The sequence below is a fragment of the Pipra filicauda genome, unplaced genomic scaffold (assembly GCF_003945595.2).
Source record: "Pipra filicauda isolate LSUMZ 115617 unplaced genomic scaffold, ASM394559v2 scaffold335_size1511353_pilon, whole genome shotgun sequence".
In the NCBI taxonomy this organism is placed as follows: domain Eukaryota; kingdom Metazoa; phylum Chordata; class Aves; order Passeriformes; family Pipridae; genus Pipra; species Pipra filicauda.
Genome location: NW_024104460.1, coordinates 1,169,865 through 1,195,335, shown reverse-complemented (window position 1 = coordinate 1,195,335; position 25,471 = coordinate 1,169,865). Strand labels below are relative to the sequence as shown.

The 25,471-nt window shown below is 43.2% G+C and overlaps 1 protein-coding gene across 13 annotated transcripts in view; it reads right to left on the bottom strand.

Annotated features, from left to right (window-relative positions):
• TENM4 (teneurin transmembrane protein 4) overlaps window positions 1–25,471 on the bottom strand; it is a 750,083-nt gene that overhangs the window by 15,139 nt on the left and 709,473 nt on the right. For all 13 annotated transcript variants that reach the window (XM_039384005.1, XM_039384003.1, XM_039384001.1 and 10 more), the window contains 4 exons: window positions 14,655–14,827; window positions 10,925–11,160; window positions 2,956–3,252; window positions 296–1,910 (listed from right to left, as the gene is read on the bottom strand). In XM_039384005.1, the coding sequence (XP_039239939.1) occupies window positions 296–1,910; window positions 2,956–3,252; window positions 10,925–11,160; window positions 14,655–14,827 (2,321 nt within the window). The remainder of the gene's footprint in view (window positions 1–295; window positions 1,911–2,955; window positions 3,253–10,924; window positions 11,161–14,654; window positions 14,828–25,471) is intronic.

Genomic DNA, 25,471 nt, shown 5'->3' with positions numbered 1-25,471 from the left:
CTTATTGTGTGATGGAGCCCTTTGTCCTTGGGACGGCTGAACATCTGCCTGCCCATGGGAAGTGGTGAAGGAATTCCTTGTTTTGCTTTGCTTGCACAAGTAGCTTTTGCTTTTCCTGTTCAACTGTCTTTATCTCAGCCCACGAGTTTTCTCACTTTTTCAGTTCTCTCCCTCATCCCACCTGGGGGGAGTGATTGAGCAGTTGTGTGAGGCTTAGCTCCTTCTGGGGTTAAACCATGACACCTATTCACTGATGGTAAGGTTGAGAAAATGTTAAGTAATTTAAATGTCTTACCTGTCATGTAACATTTGACATCCTGAGAGTTGCTAATGGGGTTGTTGTTTTTGAACATATACAGGTTGAAAGGCATTATATTATTGCTACTCAGATGCTTCCACATATCATGGTCTGGACTTGTCCACCGACCCGCTAGCACATCATAGTCTCTCCGTCCCATGTGGATAAGCTTTGTGAGGGGGTCATACAGTCCTCCGTGGTAGCCAATGATGATCTGGAAGTTGGGATTGGTGTCCATATAGATCTCCCCATATGCTGTGTACAGTATCTGCTTGATCATTAAGCCAGTCCCGCTGAAAACAGCCAAAGGAGTGCCAATGTTATCGCAGGCTATGTAGAATTCATCACCGCTGCTGAGCTCCATTGCAAAGAGGTGGCCTTGGAGGTCATAGTAAAGGGAGGTGATCTCAGAACTTGAGTGGTTGTATAGATGGGTGACCTTGGTTGGGTTGGTCAGATCTGCGTAGAAGAACTGCAAGTGATGACCATGGCTGGTTTTGCTGGAGACTCTCCTCCCTAGGCCATCATAGCGGTACTTCACACTCCACCCACTAACTTTATTGTAGGCTTTGATGAGCAGGCCAGCTGAATTATACTCAAAAATATCATTGCCCCTTTGCTTCAGGAAGCCATCTTCATCCATTTTGTACTGCACATCCCCCAGTCTAGTAATCCTATCCCTGAGGTCATACCTGAGCGGTGTAAGGCGGGCACTATTCCCCGGACTCAACAAATGGAGGTTTCCATTTAGGTCATAGCTGTAACGCCAGAGTGGTTTGTCATTGATAGACACTGTCTGCAACTGGCCATCAGCATCATATTCATATGAGTACCTAGTTGTGTTTGCATAAGGGCCAACCTTCAGCTCTTTCTTAACCACTCTTCCCATGTTGTCGTACTGCACAGTCATCCAGTACATGAGAGACCGGAATATCTCATACTGGACCTCCTTCATTCTGCCATAGGCATCAAAATGTTTAGTATGAGTCATGACAGCAGTGGTGATAATCTGATTGATATCGTAGTAAATTACTCCAAATTTACCAAATTGCTCAGTTTTGCCTGACACGTCATCATACCTGTAGAGATCAATAGGTAAAGGTGTCTCGTTGATGACTGCTTGCATGCTAGTCACCCGAAAGCTGTTGTCATAATTGTAGTCAAAACGTGCATTCACCATGCCTTCCTCAGTGAAGCGGAAAATCTGTCGATCAATGAGGGGCCCTATTTGTCTGTACCTGATCGTACAGGTGAACCCTTCATTCTGCAAGTTGATGGTCTTCAGCATGCCAGCAGTTTCATCGTAAGTGAAACTGATCTTTGTGGTGTCATAGAGCATCTCAGCTAACTTGGACAATTTTCCGTACTTGTAGATGACACGTCTCCCTGTGCCCAAGTACAAAGTGTGGAGGAGCTGCTCATCCTCTGTGAAATCCTGAATAACCGAGGCGTTGCCTTCTGGTGGTCGGTAAATGTTCCTGTAGTAGCCAATGGAACGAATGGTTTCTAAAGTCTGACGTGCAACATTGGGCATGGTCACCGATGACAACCGGTCATTCTTGTCAAACTCAAAGATGTACTGTCTCTGGCTGTGAAGGAGCAGCACCATGGACTGGATGGGAAGAAGGAAAGTACAGATTATATTCCCAGGTTTTGAGCAAAATTATACTCTCACAAAACCTGTAAGATTCTTCAATCCAAAGAGCAGGGCAATTGAGACAAATCTTTGCACCCACAGAATTAAACAGTGAGAGGCAAGCAGCTGCAGAGCACAGCAAGTATCCCCAAGCAGGAGTGGGTCAGAGAAAGAAGCAGTCAATGCAGTGAGGAAGGTCTAAGTTCAGAACGCTCAGTAGTTCAAATCAATACCCTGTAGCTGACTGTCTCTACCCAAATTCCCCGTGCCAATAACTTTTACAGACTAAATAAATAAAATCGGTAGACCTACTTAAACATGCTTGAAAAAGTATCCCCCAACACCTTCCAATGCTGAATTAATTCGTTGTGTCACCTTATCCTCTGTTATTCTCTTACTCACAACTTCTATGTGCATGCTTATTTGTTCTGGGATTTTTTTGAATATAACAAAAAATCCACATAGGTTACATAATACAAGGAGTAAGTCAATACCTTTTCCTTTTTTAAAAGATATGGTACTACAGTTTTCTTAAACTGTTTTAGAGATGGATGCTATAAAAAAATCAGGAATAAAAAATTCCAGTCCCAGGTATATAGCATATAGATCTATAGGTCACTGGGCAGTGTAACAATTAATGGTAATACCCAGAAAAATTAAGTCCCACACGAATCTCCAGAATGAAGACTGCAGGATACACTGCAAAGTGTGCTACAACAGCGTGGCTGGATTTATGCCTTGCACTTTTTAATTACATGTATTTCCTATAAAGCAGGAACAGCCCGCATGAAGAACGCAGGATGTCAGACTGTATGGGTTGTTTTCACATGGAAAACCCCAGTGAAAATTTCTACTATTCATTCTGATGACATTATCTGCATATATTTTATATTGCAGTTAACTCAACAAATGAAAATTGTGCTTAAAAAAGATGTGAAGGAGTGCAGCTGAACTGATGTCAAAGGACTAAAGTCCAAGTGCTTCAAAGGCACTGTCTCTTGAGTGGTAAGAGGATTCTTACCTTCTCCAAGTAAGTGTAGCTCCATGATTTGCCATCAGCAAAGATCCTGGATGTAATTCTGCCAGACTGGTCATACTCCATCCTTTCTGACATTGTGCCCCTCTGAATCCCCGCAATGTGTCCTCCTGGGGAATAGGTGACATTGACCCCATTCAGTCTGCTGCTTGGTGACCAGAGACTGGGCCTCCCTGCCTGGTCGTAGAGGATGCGGAGCGTGAACTTGCGGTGGTCATCATAGATTTTCTCTGTCCTTGTCACACGATCAAAGTCGAGGGACAGCAGGTTTCTGTTGTGAACCTACAGGAAAGAGATGGAGAATTAGGAAGCTGGAAACAGTTTAAGTTAGAAAGACCAGCCTTGTTTCACCAAATGCCTCTTTACACCACACTGGAGAGTATCCAGCAGTTCACTGCCTCTGGATAAGAGGCAATTTTTAAAGCAAAGGGTTGTCCTAACATTGCTTCTGTGACTTCAGTGAAGAAAGAGGCAGAAGAATGGTACTTTTGAAACACTACCACAGTGAATGAATACTGCCCAAATCTACGTTTAAGACTGCGACAGCAGACGTAACCTACAGAACATAGAATGACAATTTGTTGCAAGGAATATTTGCAAGGTACTCTGCTTATCAATCCTAGGATATAGTGTCTTTTGCTTTCACACATATCAAAAACCAACACATAGAAAAGAGATGGATGTTGCATCAACATAGTGGAAAACAGAGTTTTTCTCTGAGTTTACTGCAGGCATTGGAAGTTAAGCCTTTCCCCTGAGATGAAATGAGCTGTGTCACCAGGTGAAGGAGCTACAAGAAGAAGTGAACAGGCTTCATAGTATTCAGGCAAATGAGCAAGAGAGAGATCAATTATTTTCAGAGATGCTACAGTCTCAAGAATCTCGGGACTCTCAAATCTCCACTGTAGTGGAGAAGCAGACAGACTCAGAACCCTGTAGGGTAATTAGTCAATGGAGTGTTAGTCAAGGGTTTGGTCAAGGGTTTGTTAAACATGAGGGCTGGAAGTGGGTCACTGAACATAACAGGAGAAAGGTTCCTCCTCCTCGAAATTTGACAGGTAGGACTGGTACCTTCTACAACAGGAAAGAGGCTCTGGAACTAGAAGGTAAGACAACTGATGAAGTGGGAGAAGATTCTTGTGGGGTAGCATGGCATCCTAAAACAACACCACCCATATCCCACATCAAGACCTCCTCTGTTAACAGGAATAGTAGTTGTAATAGGAGACTCCTATTACAAGAAGTTTCCTTAATGCAAGTTTGCAGACAATACAAAACTGGAAGAAGCTGTTGACTCCCTCAAAGGCAGGGAGGCCCTGCAAAGAGACCTTGACAATTTAGAGGACTGCGCAGTCACCAACCATATAAAGTTCACTGGGGAAAAGTGCTGGATTCTACACCTGGGATGGAGCAACCCTGGATGTTCGTACAGACTGGGGAATGAGATGTTGGAAAGTAGTGCTGGGAAAGGGACCTGGGTGTCCTGGTCTACGGCAAGTTGAATAGGAGTCAGCAGTGCCCTGGCAGTCAGGAGGGCCAACCATGTCCTGGGGGGCATCAGGCAAAGCATCCCCAACTGGTCAAGGGAGAGGACTGTCCTGCTCTGCTCTGCACTGGTGTGGCCTCACCTTGAATATTGTGTGCAGTTTTGGGTGTCACAAGATAAGAAAAATATTAAGCTATTGGAGAGCAACCAAAGGAGGGCAGTGAAGATGTTGAAGTGCCTTGAGGGGAAGGCGTATGAGGAGTGGCTGAGGTCACTTGGTCTGTTCAGCCTGGAGAAGAGGAGATTGAGGGGAGATCTCATTGCAGTCTACAACTTCTTCATGAGGGGAAGCAGAGGGTCAGGCACTGATCTGTGGTGACCGGTGATAGGACCCAAGGGGATGGCCTGAAGTTGTGTCAGGGGAGGTTTAGGTTGGATATTAGGAAAGGTTCTAAACCCAGAGGGTGTTTGGGTGCTGGAACAGGCTCCCCAGGGAAATGGTCACAACATCAAGCCTGACATCGAGTTCAAGAAGCGTTTGGATGATACTCTCAGACACATGGTGTGACTCTTGGGGATGGTCCTGTGCAGGGCCAGGAATTGGACTCAGTTACCCTTGCGGGTCCCTTCCAACTCAGCATATTCCGTGATTTTGTGAAATACAGGGGCCTTGACCACTGTAGATTTTGCACAGAGAAGCAACTTTCCCATAAGAACTGGAGTTTTAACTTCATTGTCCTGGGGTTATTCAGAGTGGCATAATTATACTCCTCATACCTCCAGTGCCTCTGCATTTCCAAAGATCAAAGGTATCGACTTCAAAGGTAGGAGCAGGAATATATTTTGGTTCATGGATTGCGGTGCACAGCAATACAAAAAGGAGCTGACAACACAACTCATGTTTAGCCACGTGTGCAAGGAGACTTACAAAGCCACATCACAACAGCAGCAAAGTACTGAGCAAGCATGAAAAGCAACATTCCCAGTATGAGCTTGCCAGTGAAGATAGCTTTCTCCATCTTACCACTTCTAAACCTCTTTCAGCTGGTGAACCTCTCTTTTCTAAAAAGGTGCAGATTCTTCTTGGATGAATTTCAAACTCCAAAGAGCTGACTTAAGTCTTCAGTGCCCTTTGTAGCCCTTCAGCTGCAGTCAATAAACCAGAATTTGCTGTTTGCTATGAGGTCTTCAGACCAGGCTAAAAACACTACTCTATAATGCTTTGGGTAAAGCTGATACTCCTGATTGGAAGTGTTCAAAAAACATCTGGATATGGCATTGAGAACACGGTCTAGCGGTGAACATGGTGGTGGTGCTCATTTTGGTTGGATTTGATGACCTTTGAGACTTGACAATCTCAGAGGTCTTTTTCAACCTGAACCATCTATGTATGATTCTATAATTCTATGACCTGAGCACTGTTCTCAGCCCTGCTCCAGCTTTGATTTTGGCCATTGCTTTATGATGTATGATTGAATTCCTACTGTTTTTTTGGGGATGTGGGAGTATTTGAGAGCTAAACAGTGAGAGGAAGGATGGGGTCAAACCAACAAGGAAGAGGTTCCTCAGCCCTGGTAGAACAGGAGAGGGAAAGGCTGGATCACTGCAGTGTCTTCGTGTTGCATGGGGAGATGTCTATGCAGAAGCCTAGAGACACCATAATATCAGCATTCAAAAGAAGTTATCTCAGGAGCTGGGGAAGAAGGAATTGGTGCCATGATGTGTGAGGATGATGTAAAAGAGAAGGCAAGTGCAATAATGATTTTCAACTTATGAATAACAATGCTAATAGGTGGGTATGACTTGAGGAAAGAAACATTGTGGAAATGTAGACAATGCTCTAATTAAATATGTGTGAAATAGAATGTAAATGTGTAATGGTAGAGAGGAGAAATCAGCCAACAGTCCACTGTAACAGGGAAGCTGGAAAATAAATAAAAAGGTACTAAAATTCTAAGTACAGAGGTACATGTGTAACTAAGAGCAATTTGATATCTCATAGGTGCTTGCTGCTATTTATAGAGACATAGGAGTGGCAATTTCTTGCAAAAAAAGAAAAGCAAAGCAGGAAGGAATAGCATCTCTGCCTCCCATCTATTCACAGAGAGCTCCAGCCTGGCAGCTGCAGCTTCTTCTGCTCCTGATCTTCACCAAGAAAGCTGGAAAGAGCTTTTCCAGGGCTAGGACAGTAATCCAGGCTGAAGGAGGCCTTCCTGAGCCATATGTTAGCAGCAGTGCCATTCACTGGGCTGGAAGGACCAAATAGAAGGTCCCTGGATAGCTCTTAAGCTCAGTTAAAGTCTCTGTATCCCATTATTGATGTCCTAAGTTGTTCCACCCTCCACATGCTCTGGCAAGCAATGTCTGTGGGACTAGTTGGAACCAGTCACCCTTTCCATGAAACTTTTTTTTTAATGATTTCTTTTCTCCTGATATCTCTTGCTGTAATGTCTCTTATGTTGGAGACGTGCTGCAGTGCCAGTCACCCATCAATGTGATGGGCAAAGTGAACCCTACCCTGCCAGTAGCCTCTGAACAGGGCCTAAATCTTTCTAATCCTTGTTCAAGGGCATGCCTTGTATAGAAGTGAACTTTCTGCAGAACTGACAGGGTTGCAGGCTTCAGTCCGATAACCGTGTTTTATGGTGAGCAGCTAAATAAGGTGCCATCTCGGAGACCTTATCCTGCATCAGAGTCTGAAAATCTCCTGCAAAAAGGTTTTGCCCCTTAGACTTTGACAAGGCTTGTGATCAGCACCGAATCAAGACAGGGTAAATTTAAATCCACAGTTCACAGTGGATTTGACATCCCATCTAAAATGTGTGAGAGACTAAATTTAACCCCAAACTCATATGTTGCACAGTACATTTATAAATCTCTTAGCTTACTCTGGAAAAGAAAGAGCATAAACACACCACCACCTCTGATTCTACAATGCTTCCTATGGCACTCCTTTAGCTTAAATGATAATTAAATAACATGTATTGATCTCCCTGGGAGCACAAGAGCACAAAAAGGGGAGAATTCTTGTGAAAACACCTTGGCAATCTTCAATGGAGGAGGGCAAAAAATACTTCTGCAATGAGAACTCCAGGAGCCAACAACATCCCTGTGATAAATGGCTGTCTACAAAGAAATTTCCCCAGTGAATTGCTAAAACCATTGGGGTGGCCATATCCAGACTAAACGTCTTGCAGAAATTGTGTAGATCATGCTGGACCATCTTCATTAGTCAACACACCAGGACTGGTTAGCACCATATCCCTCTCTGATCACAGGGGTTCTGCGGATTCTCTGGGATGCTAGCTCTTGATGCCACCACTAACCTGCTGCTAACATCTTAGGAAAAACAAAGTGACTTATGACAGGAGTTACTAAATAAATAGTTAATGGTTAAATAAATAAAAGAGCTGAGCCAGCAGCTCTGCCTCTTTTGGCTGTTCTATTTGCTCCACTGTCAAGAGATTATTTTACATCCTTCTTTATTGAAAAACTCAAGTTTATTTAATAAAAAAAAAAAAGGGAAGGAGCCCTGTTCCTTGAAGCACAGTTTACCTAATACTCACACTGCAGATGGAGTCTGTGTTGCTGCTGGCCAGTGACGGTTGGAATTCATAGCCAGCCAATTTGCAGAAATATTCACTGCTGGCTGGGTGGATAAAGCATCACAACTTTCCATGGGGTGCGTGGGACAGGAGAAGGGAAACTGGCTGCTTTAACATATTTATGCTGTTTTACAGCTGCCTGGTCAAGTGCAGAGCCAGGTCAGCATTGCTGAGACCGGAAAAAAGTCATGAGGGCTGGCCTCTTTCCCTTCATTCATGCAGAAGCCCCTACCCTGTGCCTTACACCTGTAATAAAGAAACATGTGTATTGTATTATTTCCTAGGAAGGGTCAAGGAGGCAGCTGTGGAACTGGCCTCCTTGTGCTGGGAGTTAGTCGAGCTCATGGTGACAGGCTGTCAGTCCCCAACCATGGGAGGAAGAGGCACAACTCATATGGATCATATGGATCCATGTGATGGCAGCAGAAAGGATTACTCTTTTACAGTGTCCAGATCCTGTTTTCCTCACTTCAAAGGCTTCATAGAATGATGCTGCAGCCTCTTTGGGATGTTCTTTCCCCATGGAGCACCATGTCTTTGCTTCTGTCTCACGTGAGCAGTAGGGTGAGGGGAGAGGGAAAGTATTAATTTAGTCACATACAGCCGAAAATTATAACATTTCTCAAAATGAACAAAAACATATTGAACTTAACTTCCCTAAGTTTCTCCCTTGCCAGGGAAAGCAGTAATTATTGCTGTGAAGGCAGAGGAGAACATGACACAGAGAATATGATAAATGTCATGCAATCCCCAGGGAGGCAATTAGCACCTTGCAGGTTTTTGTATTAGGGGTGCAGATGCTGCCATGCAGGTACAGACAGGAAGCTTTAAACATCTTGTACACCTTCAGCTACTTTGAACCCCTGAACAGAGCCATAACTGAGTCCTTCAACCACATAAGATGCACTTCTGCTTCACTAGAAGGGCCCTGATAGGCTCAAAATGTGAATAAGTTCTGGCAGATTTATAGAGATACAAGTAACAAGCCTGAAAATTCATTTTGCAAGTGTTTTTCCAACTGTAGTACAATATAAAACAAACACACATTCTGTGTTTGAACCTACTGCAAAAATTTTGGAAGATAAAACTGATGGGCAGCTGAGCTGTGGCTAAATGAGTGGAAACTGCTTTGAACACCAAATAGCTGTCACACAGCTGCAAATTTCAGGAGGCTCTCTCCTTTCAGAAAAAGACCCATCTAATAATTTTGTTGGTTATTAAAATAAAATAAAAACCCCAAGACAAACCAAACAAAAAGGGTGATGACAACTGATCTGCAGATATACAGCAGTTTGCACTGAAGAAGCAGCTTCAGTTTTCACTACTCTTTGCAGTTTTTCTCCTGGTAACAAAAATAAGAGGCTATCAACACAGGGGAAAAAGAACAGAGGCTGGGATGGGGAGGGTGAAGAGAAATACTTGACAAGTGTGAGCAAGGAGAGATGGGAGAAATCACACCAAGGTGGCAGGGGTCAGGCAGCAGGGAATAAGGAGAGGTGAAGAGCAAGGACTGGGAAACATATATCCTGAAACCAGAACATTGATATTTACTGCAAAGTTTAAGTGTGATTAAATAGCTGCAGTCCTTTTGCTGTGGTGGCATTAAAGGGCACTAAGCGTTTTTCTCAGAGGGTCTGAATTTGCCAGGTGCTGAGCAGGTTCCTGGGAACAGCTCATCAGCCCGTGACTCTGAGACTAGCAAGGTACAGGGTGAGTGCACAGGACTTGCTATTACAAGTTCCCAGCCTTGCCAGCAGTTAGCACATGAATTACAGGCTTATTGGGCAAGATCTTTAAACAGCCCTGACAAGTATGAGGTGCATTGTGTGGAACAATGTTTTCAAAACATATCAGTGTCAAGCACAGAAAGGTCCAGGAACTCACGGAGGAGAGAGTACTGTCAGGCTGGAGCTGCTTGTAACACTTCAGGAAACAATGGCAATTGTGGTGCAATGCCTTGTGAGCCCAGCTCTTCAACAGCTTCAACAGATTAGCAAATTTCAGGAATCTAGAGATTTTTCTGAGGTTGCCCAATGAACAGTCATCATAGAATCACTCAATGGTTTGGGTTGAAGGGGATCTTAAAGATCATCTAGTCCTAACCCCCTTGCCATGGGCAGGGGTATCTTTCATTAGCCCAGGGTGCTCCAAGCCCCATCTAACCTGGCCTTGAACAATTCCAGGGATGGGGGATCCACATCATCTCTGGGCAGCCTATGCCAGTGCCTCACTACTCTCACAGTTAAGAATTTCTTTCTAATTCCTAATCTAAACTCTCCCTTTTTCAGTTTGAAGCCATTCCCCTTTGTCCTATCACTCCATAACCTTGTCATAAGTCCCTCTCTAGCATTTTTGAGCCCCTTTAAGTAATGGAAAGTGCTCTAAGGTCTCTCTGGAGCCTTCACTTGTCCAGGCTGAAGAACCCCAACTCTCTCAGCCAGTCCTGCTATACCTAGAAAGCTCTCAGTGCTCTGTTCTATTACTGCCAGCAGCACAGGTAGAAAACACCTATACTAATTGGTGAGGTATAGTTATGACTGTCCTTTGCTTGCTTAAACAGCCTGAGACAATGTTAAACCTGCAGTGGCTGATGGGAGGTCACGCATTCCTGGTGATGCAGAGGTCTTGTAGGGAGATCAGCAGTACCACCTATGATGGCTAAGGGAACATCAGCACATAAGGAGATATAAGGATATATTCCAGTCATAAAGGTTGTGTCACTGAGGATGAACAGCCAGTTTTCTGTCCTGCAGCTTCATCCCTAATGCAGACTATACAAATCAGCCCTGTCCCTTTTTGCCATGAGAGTGGGGACTGATGGGATGGGAAGTGGAGGCCAAAACTGCTCATGATTCTCACTTACCCTCAGTCGACGTCCAAAGACCGTGACCTGCCCTCTTGCTTGCTCCTTCCTCTGCCTCCACTCCACAAGATTGAGTCCATTGTCGATGGGGAGGGTGACATTCCTCTTGCCCACTGTGGGGTTGACGGTGCCAGCCAGCAGATGTGGCTCGGTTTGCAGGGCCACCTCCATGCCATTGGCAAGCATCAGTCTGAGAGAGCCATCAGCACCGATGTAGTAGCTGTTTCGGACTTGGTCTGAAGACAGAAAAGACATCTTTGCTCATATTTGATGATCCAGCTCCAGCTTTTCATTCGTTCCCTCCATCAGGCTGCATCAGCATTTCCGATGATTGTAAACCAAATACACTCTGCTACTCACCTGTCCCACTCACACTGAGCAAAACATTGGTTTCATCAGTGAAAGTAAATATGGGCAATCCCTTTTTCATTCTGATGAGGTTTCTGCACCTCAAATTCTTACAGAAAGTTTCACACAGGTTAAAAAAGGCAACAGTCAAAAAACTGTGTAATACCTTATCAAAGGTTGTGGGTTCAAACCTCTTCCTCTAGGCTAAAACTCTGGGTGGTGAGATATTTGTTTTAAATCAGTCTGACTGAAAACCTTCCATGCTTTTATATCCTGAAGATCCCAATTTCACAACAATATATGAAAAAGTGGGGCCATCTACTTTCCTCAGCTTATTCACTGTCTCACAATTGACAGGAAATTGCACAGTGAGTTAATGCTAACCAGTTCCCCAAACAACAGCCAAACTCTTTCCCTTGGGAAAGCTTTCAGGAGGCAACTGAAGTCCTCATGTTTGGAGAGAAAGCAGAGGCATTAAGCTCCCACATGTCTCCATACATCTGGCCTCAACTAGGTCTTGAAAAATCAGTGGATTCTGAGGCCAGTATTTGGGAGTTCAGATGTGGAACAGAAGAACAATCTCTCTTTTACATCCTTCAGGAATCAGGCAGGTTGAAAGCCCATCCTTTGAATCTCCAGCTGGCATTTCTCTCTGCAGAGAGGAGCTCATGAAGGGTAAGAAAGCATGAGACTTGCTCAATGCAGAATGGCTTTAAAATCGTATACAAAGACTGCCTTATCTGAAGCTCCTCAAAAGCTGGAAAATATTACTGTTTCTGTCTTCCAGGGTGCCATAAATTCCTACTTGTGAATAAAAACACCCATTAAAAATGCACACAAAATGTTTTTCCATTCTGAGGCAAGTTCACTGATTGCTCTGCTGTAGCTCACAAGGAAAAAAGATCACAGAGAAATTATCATCTCTCGACCGGATGAAGTAGATCAGGAAAGAGCACAGTTTGGTATAATTAGGGACGGAAACCTGACACCAATTGGTCTTTTTTTATGTGGGTCTCATCCTGTTCTGGTTGTAGCCAGCTGGAGTCCTGCCACAGTGACCTCAGCAGAACCACCACTCAACTTTCCGTACACAGTAGTGACAGTGTGAAAATGCGGGGGCGCAAGATTTTGCCACAAACATACAGCAGTGATCCACAATGCAGATCCAAGTATTTTAGCTCTACCAATGAGTATGTAAGTTGATGGTCTTTGACATAGCCTCCAGCCAGATAAACCCCACTCCATGCTTTAGTCTGCAAATGGAGAGTAGGGCCACAGTCAGATGGCTGTCACACTTTTCCTAGATGCTTGGTTTGGCGATAAAGTGTTAGGAGATGCATTTCAAATCAAATCAGTGAAATATCCCTGCATAGCTAATATATTCCTCCCTTCTTTATCCTTCACCAGGAAGCAGGGGAAAGCTTGAAGGTTTACAAGAAATTTATCAGACATGTGATGTTCCCTTTGTGTTACATAAGCACCACAGAAGGGTTATTGTCACCAGTACTGTGTGGGAATGTAAATCCTCTGCTTTCAACATTTTCCCAAGAGAAGACTCTTCCCTGGCTTTGGAAGGCATTTCTCAAGGGCTACATGAAATCCATGAGCCATTGGATGCTGTATTTTAGGCTGCTTTGGCTCTAGGGCACTACTGCCCTACTTTGGCATTGCACAAATGCTCACTTTGTCATTAGTCCAGAAGACAAAATCCCACCAGGGTGCTGATGTGCCTGTTGCAGAAGCTCATAAATCCATCCTACAGGAATTTGTAACCTTCTGAAAATGTCTTGTCAGACCTTACCTGTTCACAGCGTGATCCAGGTTTTCTGAAAGGTTCACCAAGAATTTGGCTCACCAAGTCACCTCGTCTGCAACATTATCCAGATCTTCGTTTTAAGATGAATTTCTTCAGATACAAACAGTTTAATAATTTTATACTTCTGAAGATGGTTAAGCTGTTTGTAATTCTGCATGTCCTAATGACCAGAATGTTCCTGTGCCAGAGGGCAGGACAATGAGAGAATTGACTGTGGCAGCATTATGCAACTGTGCCTTCAGTGCTGAGGGTGTAAATCACATCACAGTCAATTTTCTCACTGAAGGGCACCCAACAGTGGGCTCTATTGCTTAATTAGGCTCTCGAGCTGATACCAACCTCACGTCTGTGTACTTGCCACGTGTCTTAATGTGAGTGAATGGGATGGGGTGGGGTAGGTTGGATCTGCCTTGCAAGCTCAAGTAAAGAATAAGAAAGTCATTGTGTGTCCCTACAGGAATAATGAGGACAGCTTGAGGGGGCTGGCACCCTCTCAGTTGCCCTCTGCAGAAGGAGAAAAATCAGTGCTCAGGCATAACAGGCACTTTCTTTTAGGAAAGCTTGGTGTTATAGGGTGGGGGAGGGAAATGTGTGTCCCAGAGATGTGGGAACAAATGTCACTCCGGAACATGCTTGTCTCACTTGGAGCAGGTTGTTCCTTACAAGGTGAAAAGATGTTTAACAGCCCATTGTCATCAGGGACAGACTAAATGAAATCTGGAGAGTGAAGAAAGCAGAATCTGAAAGTTCCTTTCCTTTCCCCAAGCTCCAGGGAACAGTGGTGATAGCTCATCCTGATCCTAAGGAGGCTTCAGCCTTCAGAACCCGGAGATCCAGGTTGGCATTGTTTGTGCAGTACAGGTTCTGCCCCTACCAGTATTCCAGCACAGTGATCCCCTGATATTTATTCCTCTCTTCTTTCCCACTTCATCACCTTTCCTCCACCTAATCAGTCCTCTGCTTCTCACCTTCTCACCAGAGACAGAACTGTGCTCATTTCCCACAGCCACAAACTGGTCCCACCAGTGGACAGTGGCTGTCCACTTCTCTTTTTTCCCTTGTGTCTCTCCACACCAGCCCTTTAGTTCTAATGCAGACCTACTGGGCACAGGAATGGTAATTTTTTTGGATGCTTCTTTGTGGACGTTTGAACAGCCACTGAACAAAGAATCAGATCTTCAGCAACCAGCTGGAAGCTTGTTCCAGGAGGAGAGTAACTGTTAAGTTAGAAGCCATTAAGAGACTGAAGCAAAGGGGATGGCTGGAAGTGTGGTTTGATTTATGCAACCCTTTTTATTACAACAATAATGGTAATGATGATGGAGGATTGTACTGCATGAGACTGCACGGCAAGGGGACCGGCTGGGAGTGCAGAAAAACAGCTGCAGAGCAAACGCTGTGCTTGGGAATGTGGCTAAGTAGCTGTGAGTGTGTGTCTGTACCAGCATGTGGGGAGCTCTCGGGCACTGGGGATGCAGGTGATTTTTGGTGCTGGGATTATCAAGACGATGCCTGTTTCCTGATTTTGTGCAGCTTGGTCAAGAGAGGGACAGTGGCCCAACTCACCTTGGAGCAGGGTATAGAAGGCTCCTGATGCTGACAAATTGGTTGTTATCGTGACATCATCCTTGCTGGAGGTTTCCACCTGGACGTGCACAGAGCTGTCGGTATCGCTGCGGAAGCTGCTCACTTGGCCAGTAGGGAAGGTCACGTTGGTCAGGCGGCCAAAGCTGTCGTACCTGAAAGAGAGGGTGGAGTGAAGTCAACAGCATCAACAGAGAGGTGGGAGGCAGGAATCATCCTATAAAGCAGAGACCAAGTCTTCAAGTCTTCATCCAGATTTCTCCCAGAGAAAAATACATTGTCACTCTGTCAGGCTGTCCTGACTTTTTCTGGCTTCATGAGAAGAAAATCACAGCTTTTAGATGAAGAAAATGAACAGAAAGTGACTAAATATGTATTAGCCTGCATTTTAACAATATTTTTCCAATTCTTCTCACCTGAACCATGCTTCTTGTTTACGTGAGTAACTTTATTGCTCTTCCACTATACGGTGACTTAGGAAAACACACTGGCTTGTGAATCCTGTCTAGCAGAACTATGAGTTTCTGAAGGCCATCAACTATTTTGTCTGGCTGTGCCCTGAGCTTTTCAGCAATTTATTTTTTTTACTTTTTCTTCCTATCTTATTTAAAAGCTAAATGTTAAGATAGCATCAAGGGCCTGCCAGATTGGTCACATCAGGTAAGAGAACTGTCCTTTGTGAACATGGTGTAGAGCCTCAAGCACAGCTGAAACCCCAGTGCCTACCTTTTACTTTACTAGGACCATCTGGAAGGACTGATTTAAAAGCGTAAAAAAGCAGACCAGTTTTCACCCCTACCGTGTCCTTGGCTTTTCCAATGAGGAATCAACATAAGTGCCATCTGGGAAGGTTTCTGTGATGTGGACACCCATGTACCAAGACCCAGATGAAATAAGCTCCATACATGCAGGTCCCACAGCAGTTAACAAGCTGGGGGAGTTATTTTTCGATAAAAAGATAAGCAGACACTTGTGTCTAGAGTCCTCCTGAGTTGACAGAGCAAACACCATCCTGCCTCTCATTTGTGGCATTACAAAACAGGTGCCTGTGGGTTACAGACTGAGCTAGGGCCAGAGAGTTGGCAAGGGACCTTTGCAGCAAGGCTATTGTAGTCTGAAATTGAGGGTAGTAGGAAGCTCTACTGGCTTATCTCTGGAGGGCTGTTGAAAGTTCTGATAAGATGGACCTTCAGGGAAGGGATATTTAGTCAGGGAGAAACAATAGGAAAATTCCAGCAAATCAGTCAGTGATAAATGTTGGACTTTTTTCAAGTCCTGCCCCTCTTTTAAGAATGATTTATATGATATACAAGAAGATGATGTTATGAAAACATATCACTTGGGGATGCAAAATGAATGCTGGGTGAGCAGAGAGGACATGTGTTCCTGCCCTATGCAGTGGTGAGCCTTTGATGGATCACAGTGTCCAGTGAAGGGCACCATTCCTCAGAATGACAAAGTAATATAAAGGATACATTAAGGATAACAAGTTTAGAAAACATGATCTAAGAGGCAAAGCCAAAATAAAAGAGTTCATTTAGAAAAGGGAAGACAAGAAAATGGGAAAATACCACCCTGACAGTGGATATTCTGAAGCAGATTATAATTAATTGCTCGTCATGTCTATTGAGGATGTGACAAAAAGTAATCAGTTTGAATGGAAACAAGGAAAATTCAGGTTAGAAGCTCTAGAATATTTTCAAGGCCCATTGTTGCTCCAAGGAGAGGAAGAGATGGAGCGCTGGAAACCCCACTGCCCAACACTTTTAAGAATAGGGGAGGAAATGTGTTAGAGGGGATCTGGATTCAGATCATCAGACCTCAGAGGGAGCAAATGGTTGAGGAGCTCCTGATGCTTCTCTTTAGGATTACTCTGAGCTGGGGAATAAGAAAATAGATCCCATCTAATAACAAAACCCTCAAACCAAACAAAAAGAAGAGAAGAGAAGAGAAGAGAAGAGAAGAGAAGAGAAGAGAAGAGAAGAGAAGAGAAGAGAAGAGAAGAGAAGAGAAGAGAAGAGAAGAGAAGAGAGAAGAGAAGAGAAGAGAAGAGAAGAGAAGAGAAGAGAAGAGAAGAGAAGAGAAGAGAAGAGAAGAGAAGAGAAGAGAAGAGAAGAGAAGAGAAGAGAAGAGAAAAACAGGAAAGGAAAGGTTCGGAAAGGTTCGGAAAGGTTCGGAAAGGAAAGGAAAGGGAATCACAAAATACTCTCAAGCTGCAACCCATTGAGCAGTCATTGGACTGGCTCCACACTACACAGGAAAAGAAATATTTCTTGTCTTCCATTCTCATTTTCCCAGATTTGGGCACAGTGCTGGTAACTTCGCATTTGACAGTGATTTAGTGTGAGGAAGGGCTAGTTGAAAAAGTGATTTTTGTCCAAGTTTAATATTTAGTGTATAGTGACTAAGTGGGTGACCTCACTGCAAGTCTCTCCAGCCCTCAGGCTTGGAGACATCATCACATGAGGCTTTTCTTGCCCATTGGCAGAAGGAGATGTAGCAAGGTAGAAGAAAGCATTTGGCCCTCCACAGTGTCAGCCTATCAATCATGGGATTATCCAAGCATGGGGAACAGCCTTGCCAGATCCTGGCAATCAATCATCCACTTGTGAAATGGAAAAGAAAGAAGAAGAAAAAAAGAAACAAACAAGAAAGGGATGAAATCAGGACTGCATTGCAGGAGTTTGGCAGAGACCAGTTAAAGCTTTTCCAAGCAACTAGCAGCACACAGCCTGGATCTGAACTGCATCTCCTTGAAAGAGCCAGAACTAAAGTGCTCCCAGTACTAGTTTACTCCAGGTTTGTGGCTGCCCTGTTTGCACTGAGACTTATGGGTTTTGCTTGTACTGTCTCCAGTCATCTGCCCATCTCCTCCTAAAACAGCATGTGAATCTTAAACAGAAAACATCGCAAGTGACATCTTTACCCCATCTGCTGAGACAGGACACATGGGAGATGATTTGGTGTCTCCCTTGAGTAGAGAAAACATTGTTATCACTGAAGGTGTGTTGTGTAACATCCCAAATTCCTTCTACCACAACATCAATAGTCCTATATATAAACCAGTCTGAAGCCTAAGAGGTGAGTTTGGTGTAATACAGGTGTGCAAAGAAGTGGGTCTGCAGGTTAGGGAAATAAGGAAAGCAAAAGCCAGGATGCAGGCAGAGGGCTTGTTCATGTGAAAAGTGCTGAGTTAATGTCCTCTGAGTCATAGGTTTTATCTTAACTGAGTGACACTCAGCAAAATGCTGAGAGTCAGCACAAAACTTATACTCCATGCAAGCCCTACTTATGAGCTTTAAAGAAAGTCTCAAAACCCTGTAGATACTCAGTTTAACAGCCCCAAGCAGCAGCAGACACTCAGATGCTTTAACTCTATTCATCGAAACACTGAATCACAGAATGGTTTGTTTGGAAAGGACCTTAAAGATCACCTCGTTTCATCTCTCATGCCGTGGGCAGGGACACCTTCCACTAGACCAGGTTGCCCAAAGCTCCATCCAACCTGGCCTTGAACACTTCCAGGAATGGGGCAGCCACAGCTTCTCTGGGCAACCTGTTCCAGTGCCTCACCACCCTCACAGTAAAGAATTTCTTCCTATTATCTAATCTAAACCTACTCTTGTTTAGTTTAAAGCCATTTTCCCTTATCCTATCATTGTATGTCCTTATTAAAAGGCATGTCATGTCTTTTTATATAATAATATGTAATGTAAAATTAATATTATTTTATATACTATTTAAGTAGTGACTTTCTTTTAATATTCCTGGACCTCAAGCTCCCAGCACTCTCACAAATGGTCCTCCACCTCTGCTGGGCAAATATGTAATATCTGCAAATATGCAACTAGAGAAATCTGCCAGTAACCTCTGCTTGTTCAAATTAGGTTAAAACAGCATGAAAAAAGAGCATGAAAGTGTGATGGCGCTTAGACCTTTGTGGACACATTTTTCTGGTAAATTCAAAATGACTAAGTACAATACACGTAATTTACATGGTTACATTTTTACAGCTGTACAAAATTCACAAGAACTTGTACTTCATCAAGAACTTCATCAAGAGAAAGCATTTCCATTTGGGACTTTGGATCCTGAGAAGCAAGGCTCCTTTTGGGCCAGAACAGTCTGGAATGGTCTGCTGGAATTGGTTTAAGATGTCTGCACATGTACATCAGACTTTTGGCACCTCCTTAGTCACCCTATTAATGTCCACCAGAAGGAACCAGGACCATCTGTGTTTTCTGCACGTGCAGGAGCTGCTGCACCTCTCTCTGCCCAGCAGCCAGGCAGGGACCTGCCAAACACTGTCTTTGGGGGGTGACAGCTCACAGATTTTGCAGCTGCAAGGAGGTCCTGCCTTACAAAGGGTGAAAGGTGAGAAGGTAGCACAATTAGAATGCTCCCATTTTTATTATTATTTTTAATTGTGGCAGATGAAGTGTAAAATGATCGTGGGCCGGACAAAAACTTCTTTTAGCACTGTGGTGACAATGCAAAAGGAGGTGTAGGAAGCCAGTTAGCATGTATACACACAGCGTTTTCCTCTTGGCAAGCAGTTCCTCTTTTCTGTTTTGCTCAGGACTGGAGCATTTTTCCCTTTTCCCCTGCTTTAGCTCACACAACATATACCTGATATCATCTATCACAAACCCACAGTCTCCCAGGGATTTGAAGACTTGCACATCCCAAACAGATAATATGCTTAACGAGTTAAATGAGTCAGCTCCTTCCACCTCTGCTTTCAGCCCCATAAAGGCACTTACAGGGCACATCTCAGCTTGGAGAGGAAGCTACCTAAGAGCCAGCCAAGCGACTGGCTCTTAGGTAGCTGCAGGTGTGCCCCGGTATTTGCAGTAACATAAATCTCCCCTAGTCACCTCATTTTGCAGCTAAGCTGCCTAGTCTGTTTCTGCAGCATCGGGATTTAAGGGTCGGCCAGTTTTCATCACAGCCTAAGATTTCTGTGTTCTCCAAATGCTCTGAAAGCCCCAGCATTAAGGAAATACTGAAGCACAGGAGCGCACACAGCAGCCACTTGGAGCAATGAATCCATCACCTGCTAACACAGCTGCTGCCTCCCTTTCAAACCTGCTGCAAAGCCTCAGCACTTACAGCGACAATTATTAGGCCAGCAAAGGAAGCCGTTGCCATCCATTCCCAATTGGAAATGTATTTAGCTAAGGTTCAATGCACAGAATTAAAATGGTATTTGGTGCTTATGAGGCCTAATTGTTGGCTTGTAAACATTCAGAGCTTTCATTTATCACATTACCATTGTGTAGAGATCTGGGCCTTGGGAATTAAAGAGCATCCTAAGTATCATCTATTCAGAAATCAATTCCTTGCCTGAGTTTCTGAGTTTTCTCATTTTAGCTTTTTCACATTTCATCAACCTTTTAAAACTACCACTCAAATAGATCAGAAAAAAATCACAATAATAATTTTGCACTTAGTGCCAAAGTATCTAAACGGACCTTGCAAACTATATTTTGCATGTGATTATACTGACGTGCACCCGATGCCTCTGAACAACTTTGCCTCATCTCAGTTTTTCAAACAACATTAAACAGAACATTAAAAATAAATCTATAACAGACAAAACGATAGTACTCAAATATGCATGAAGGCAAGTCCTCTCCCTAATGACCCAAGGCCAGGTTGTGGTCACAGTCTGCTGAATTTTCTGACTGCCCAAACAAGAAGATGAAGATCTCTCTGTAGCTCTTATGATTCTCATAATTCCCTTGGTTCTCAACTAAACTCTACCACCAAGCATTCATTTCAGGGTAGGCCAATGGCTCAAAATATGACCTCACAATTTAGTGAGAGCACTGGAAAAGGGCTATTTTATCATGGCACTTAGCAGAGTTTCACTGTAGCTTCATCTGAGGAACAATGATGAGAATTTCATAATTTATCATGTAGAAACTGTGGAGCAAGTGGAACAAAGAAATCTTGCTAAAAGAGGAGGGAGGGCAAAAGCCAAGATGTTTCTCATACTCCAGTCTGCTGCAGGAGTAGAATGAGAGCTTCACTTGAACTACTCTAAACCAAGGATACCACCAAATTCTGTAAAACTCAGTGTATGACCTGATAAATCACCAAGTGATAAAGGGATGTTATTAATGCAGGAAGGCAGCTTATTCTCTGAGTCAAGAGGTGGCTGCTCCTCTAAGGGCAATACGCATTATTTAACTCTGGTTTTGCCTAGGAGAGGAAAAAACCTCAAAGCCTTTACACCAACTGCAAAGCAGACTGAGTCTGTGTCTCACCATGGTAGATGCTGACCATGTTGCCCAGTTCTGGTACCACAGTCACACAGACCAGGGCATTGGCTTGGGAACCAAATGCTGCTGGTGCTGGGGTGGGACTTCTGTTGAGCCCTGGGGTTCACTGGGAAGCCATTCAAGGTCCTCCTGCATGCTCAGTCCAGCTAGCTTCTACTTTCCATCCATTACAATGTGTGAGGTTTGGCAGAGTTTGGTTCTCTGTAAAACAGCATCCAACGTTACGGGTCAAAGCTCCCCTTACCACCCATCAGAAGACCTGGCTCTATGAGATCTTTGCCCTTCAGGCAGCTGTGAGCCACTTCTTGGGGAGTCCATGAAAAGGTTTTGAATTTCTTGGGCTTGGCTGGAGCTGTGTGTAAGTACTTCAGTCTGTATGGGAGGAGGCGACCTTCAAAACTAATCGGGCACACAAAGGATCTAAGCAAAAGAGCCTCATCTGGGTTAAATAATGCATAGAAGGTTTGACTTCAGCTTAGAGGGAAATTGAATTAATGTACAGTGATAACATCTCAGTGAACTAATCAAGATAATTGCCATATTCTTGATTTAAACAAATCCATTAATAAGACTTTCCGGATTCTGAAGCAGACAAACAGCAACTGCTAAGAAACTTTGTAAAGGCTGGTAGCAATTTTTTTCAGGTCAAGTTGAAAAGCAGCAACAACAAAGCAGCAAGTAGTCATACAGCATCCTTTGTCTTTGACTGGAGGAGCTGAACAAGAAGTCATTTCCCTGGCTGAGTTTCCAGATCAACTTCCTTTGCTGCTGATTATCGCTGTCACCAGTTCAATGAGAAGGCAAGTCTTTAATTCAGTTACCGGCCAAGCTGGGCTGCATTGCATTAACTGACAGCTAATGTCAAGCTCTCTGCAGAGGCAGGGAAGGCCTATATAATGCTAAAATCCTCAAAGTGGTTGTAGATAGGCCTTGGGGACAGGCTAATTACTGCAGGGAGCTAAGTTTCACTCTCAAATGAAAGGGGAAACTGCACACCTTACTCAGAGCTAAACCTGACAAAACAGCATTGTTAGAGCAGGCTTGGGTGTAGATGAGTGAAAGGAAGAGCTGTAAGTCCTATGAGCAACTCTGCCACTGCCTGAAGACAGCACCAGTTTCATTCCTTTCTCCACAGAAATGAAGAGACTGTGTGCCAGCCCACAGTCTTGGAGAACCTGGGTTCCCTGGTGTGCCCTGGAGACAGACCTCCAGTACTGCATCAATGTATCCTGCCTCCTTCTCTCCTCTCCATAGTTACACCAATGTGCCCATATGCTCTTTGCAGCCTTATGATAAAGGCTAAGAAATGCCCTGGTAAGAACAGCAACTGGAAGAGAACCAGAGATGCTGGCTATGCTGGTTGGAACTAGATGTTCTTTAAGGTCCCTTCCAATGCAAACTATTCTATGATATTATGATTCTATGATGGACACATATAGTGATGCCACTCTCACATCACCATTGCTCTTTCATGTTGGATGTTTGGTTTTGCACCTCTGTAGACAGTCAGGTAAAGGTAAATCTTGTAAGGATGTTCTTCTTCGGGCCACTAGTGCAGTGTAAACTTGCCAGCTGGATTTACTTTACTCTTAACTTTTTAAACAGTGGTGTCCAGCTTGCCCTGGCCCATAAACAACTATTATGTGCACTCAGAAACATGAAGCTTTTTCTCCAAGTCAGATTTGATACCTTTATTTCTCTGTCCATGAGCAAAACAGAAATATGAACTTCACCTTCAGCCAGGACTGAAAAATACTCAGAGCACCTTCCAGTTATTCTTGGTAACTAAATCACTTAACTTTCCCCTGATATTCTGATAGAGAAACCAATAACCTGAAGGTAGTGAATGTTGATTTGGTTTACACCATCTTCTTAAGCTTCTTGGTTATCAAGGAACTTAGATTTCATCCTGCCATGCCTGCACTCATCCCTGTAGCGTGTGTTTGAGTCACACAAATCTTCTGTCTGGTGAGAATATATTTTAAGGAAGGCATTAGAGTCCTGCTCTGAGATACCAAGAAATGGAGAATGTACCGCTTTCATGGTTGGCCACTCTACCAGTTAGGTCATCTCAGCCTTACAAAACCACACCTTCTTGTCAACTTCAATGTCTCTAGCTTTGCTTTCTCTTACTCTTCTCAGGCCTTTCTCTGCTAGGTTGAGAGTCCCTCTGTAGGCGATAGTTTTGGCTGACATGCTGTGATCTAGACAGTCTCCTTCATGTTGAGATAAATAGATCAAGTCTTTTTAGTTCTCCCCATGAATGCATTTTTGTAGAGCTTTTCTGCCCCGACTTCAATTTTCACCATCCTTCATAAATTGCAAACATCGGAACTGACACTATTAGTCACATCATCTTCCTACTACCCACTACAGTAGAGTGCAATGAGTAAATGTATTATGTTGATTTGTCCATGAAACCAACAAGTTAGACAGATTTGCTGTGGAATTATGCTAAGGATCATACTGAATGACTTGATGCCTTGCTCACTAGAGCTCCTGAGAGTCAATGCTTAGCCCAGTTACATGTGTACCCTTGGAATTAGACATATTTTGTTTAAATGAAACCTACTTCATCAAGCAATCTAAATATCTCACCTTTATTTACTAATTTTCTAATTTTATTTTTTTTCCCAGGTTACACATGCAAAACTGGGACAGAATCAATCCCTGCTAATTTACTGATTTGCTTTCCAAGTCCTTAGTGGATAGGATAGGATAGGATAGGATAGGATAGGATAGGATAGGATGGGATGCGGTGGGGTGGGATAAGACAGCATGAAGAGGGATAGTCTCCAATTCAGCCAAGGAAGATTTAGTCTCAGCATACAAAGAAAAGCTTTCTAACAGTAACAATAAAATAGATAAATATATTGTTATGACTAACAATTTTTATAAATAACTCAGATGACTTTGATAGGATCCATTTGACCAAACTGTAGATATCTGAAATGTAAACATCTGTATCTAAACTCATCATTCTGTACTGCCTTTGCAGAGAGAAACTTTCAGAATACAACTTGTCTCATCTCATCCTAAAGCAGGCACCTGACATAACTCATAAGAAACTCACCTCGAAAGTGCCTGTTTCTCTTCCCTGCCTATAAAGGGAGGCTGAGGTAACTAATTCAGATATAGGCTTTTACCCCATATTTTTTTAAAGTTGCATCAGAAGCTGTCAGGAACAGTTGAATAGAGATAACTGATCACAGGATTGGATGAGGTATCTCTGAAGGCACATTCCCAATTCTACTTTCAGTGATGCTGTGCTATCATGTAGTGCTGACTTGCTCTAGTCAAGATTTCCATAGGCCAACCACTGGAGAATACTGCCTTCCATTTAGCTCTAAAAAGCTTTCTTATGACTCTTCTAAAGTGCATAAAATGACCAGAATGATGACTTTCACAAATGCTCTATTTTGTTGGACAGCATGTAATAATGGATCACTGTTGTAAATATATCCACAGAGTAAGCTGGATTTGAGCTTCTGTCTTATTTCCTTTATATTTTCAGTCGCGCTTTAAAATAAAAGATTATGTTTGAGGTATAAATCTGACCATTATTAGCTGTAATGTTTAGTTTGCTTCACTGTTTGAGGCTACATCTGTTTTCAAGCATGGGAACTATTGGGTTCTTTGCAAAAAGAAAATATCTCCTTGTTTTAGCGCAATAGTCCTGACAATATCGCTGGCTTCCACTCCTATGGAGAAAAACACACTCTTTTTCCTTCCTAAAGCCTCCCTCAAGCAAATCCAATGTAAGAGATGGAAGGATATTAACTTGGATTCACTGAGGAATATTGCTATAGTAATTGCAAGGAGAACATTGATGGAATGCAAACAACATTTCAAAAGAATCATCACAGAGTTTCCATCAGTTCTTTTCAAGGCAGAATCAGTAACAGTGAGTATTAAGCAAAGAAATTTGAAACTGGGCCTGGAACATTTTAAAGAAAGAACCAAAGCAACTGCATATCAACACATGGATACATGGGTTCAGTCAGCTTTCCTTCCCTAAATCTCTTTCTTTAACAACTTTTTTCTTTGTAATCTTGAGAACTGTCTATTCTAGCCAAATTGGATTCCTAGAATGGGTCTATTATTATGGTAGCTGAACGCTTCCATGTAACCATTCAAACCATATGGGAAATTATGCACTTAAGGAGCATTTCGAAGAGGCTAGACTTGTAAATAAAAATGGAACTAAGGAAGAGGGAGGGAAAAGGGTTCTCAACAGCCGCATTCATTTGCAGATCATCTTTCTGGACTCCCTTCATTCAGTTGTCTATTTTTTCTTATTTGATACCAGAAATGTGTTGTCTTCACAGTATTTATAAGCAGGGAATTGCTAACAGTAGTAGAGAAAAGAAGTACAAATCTTCAAGTTGCTGCCATCTCCAGGTTTTTCAATGCCTCCTGTCTCCTCTCTGCTCAAAACACTCTTTGGAGCAGGGATGGTCTTGAACAGTTCCAAGACTACTTTTAAAGCTTAATGAGGAAAATTACAACAAT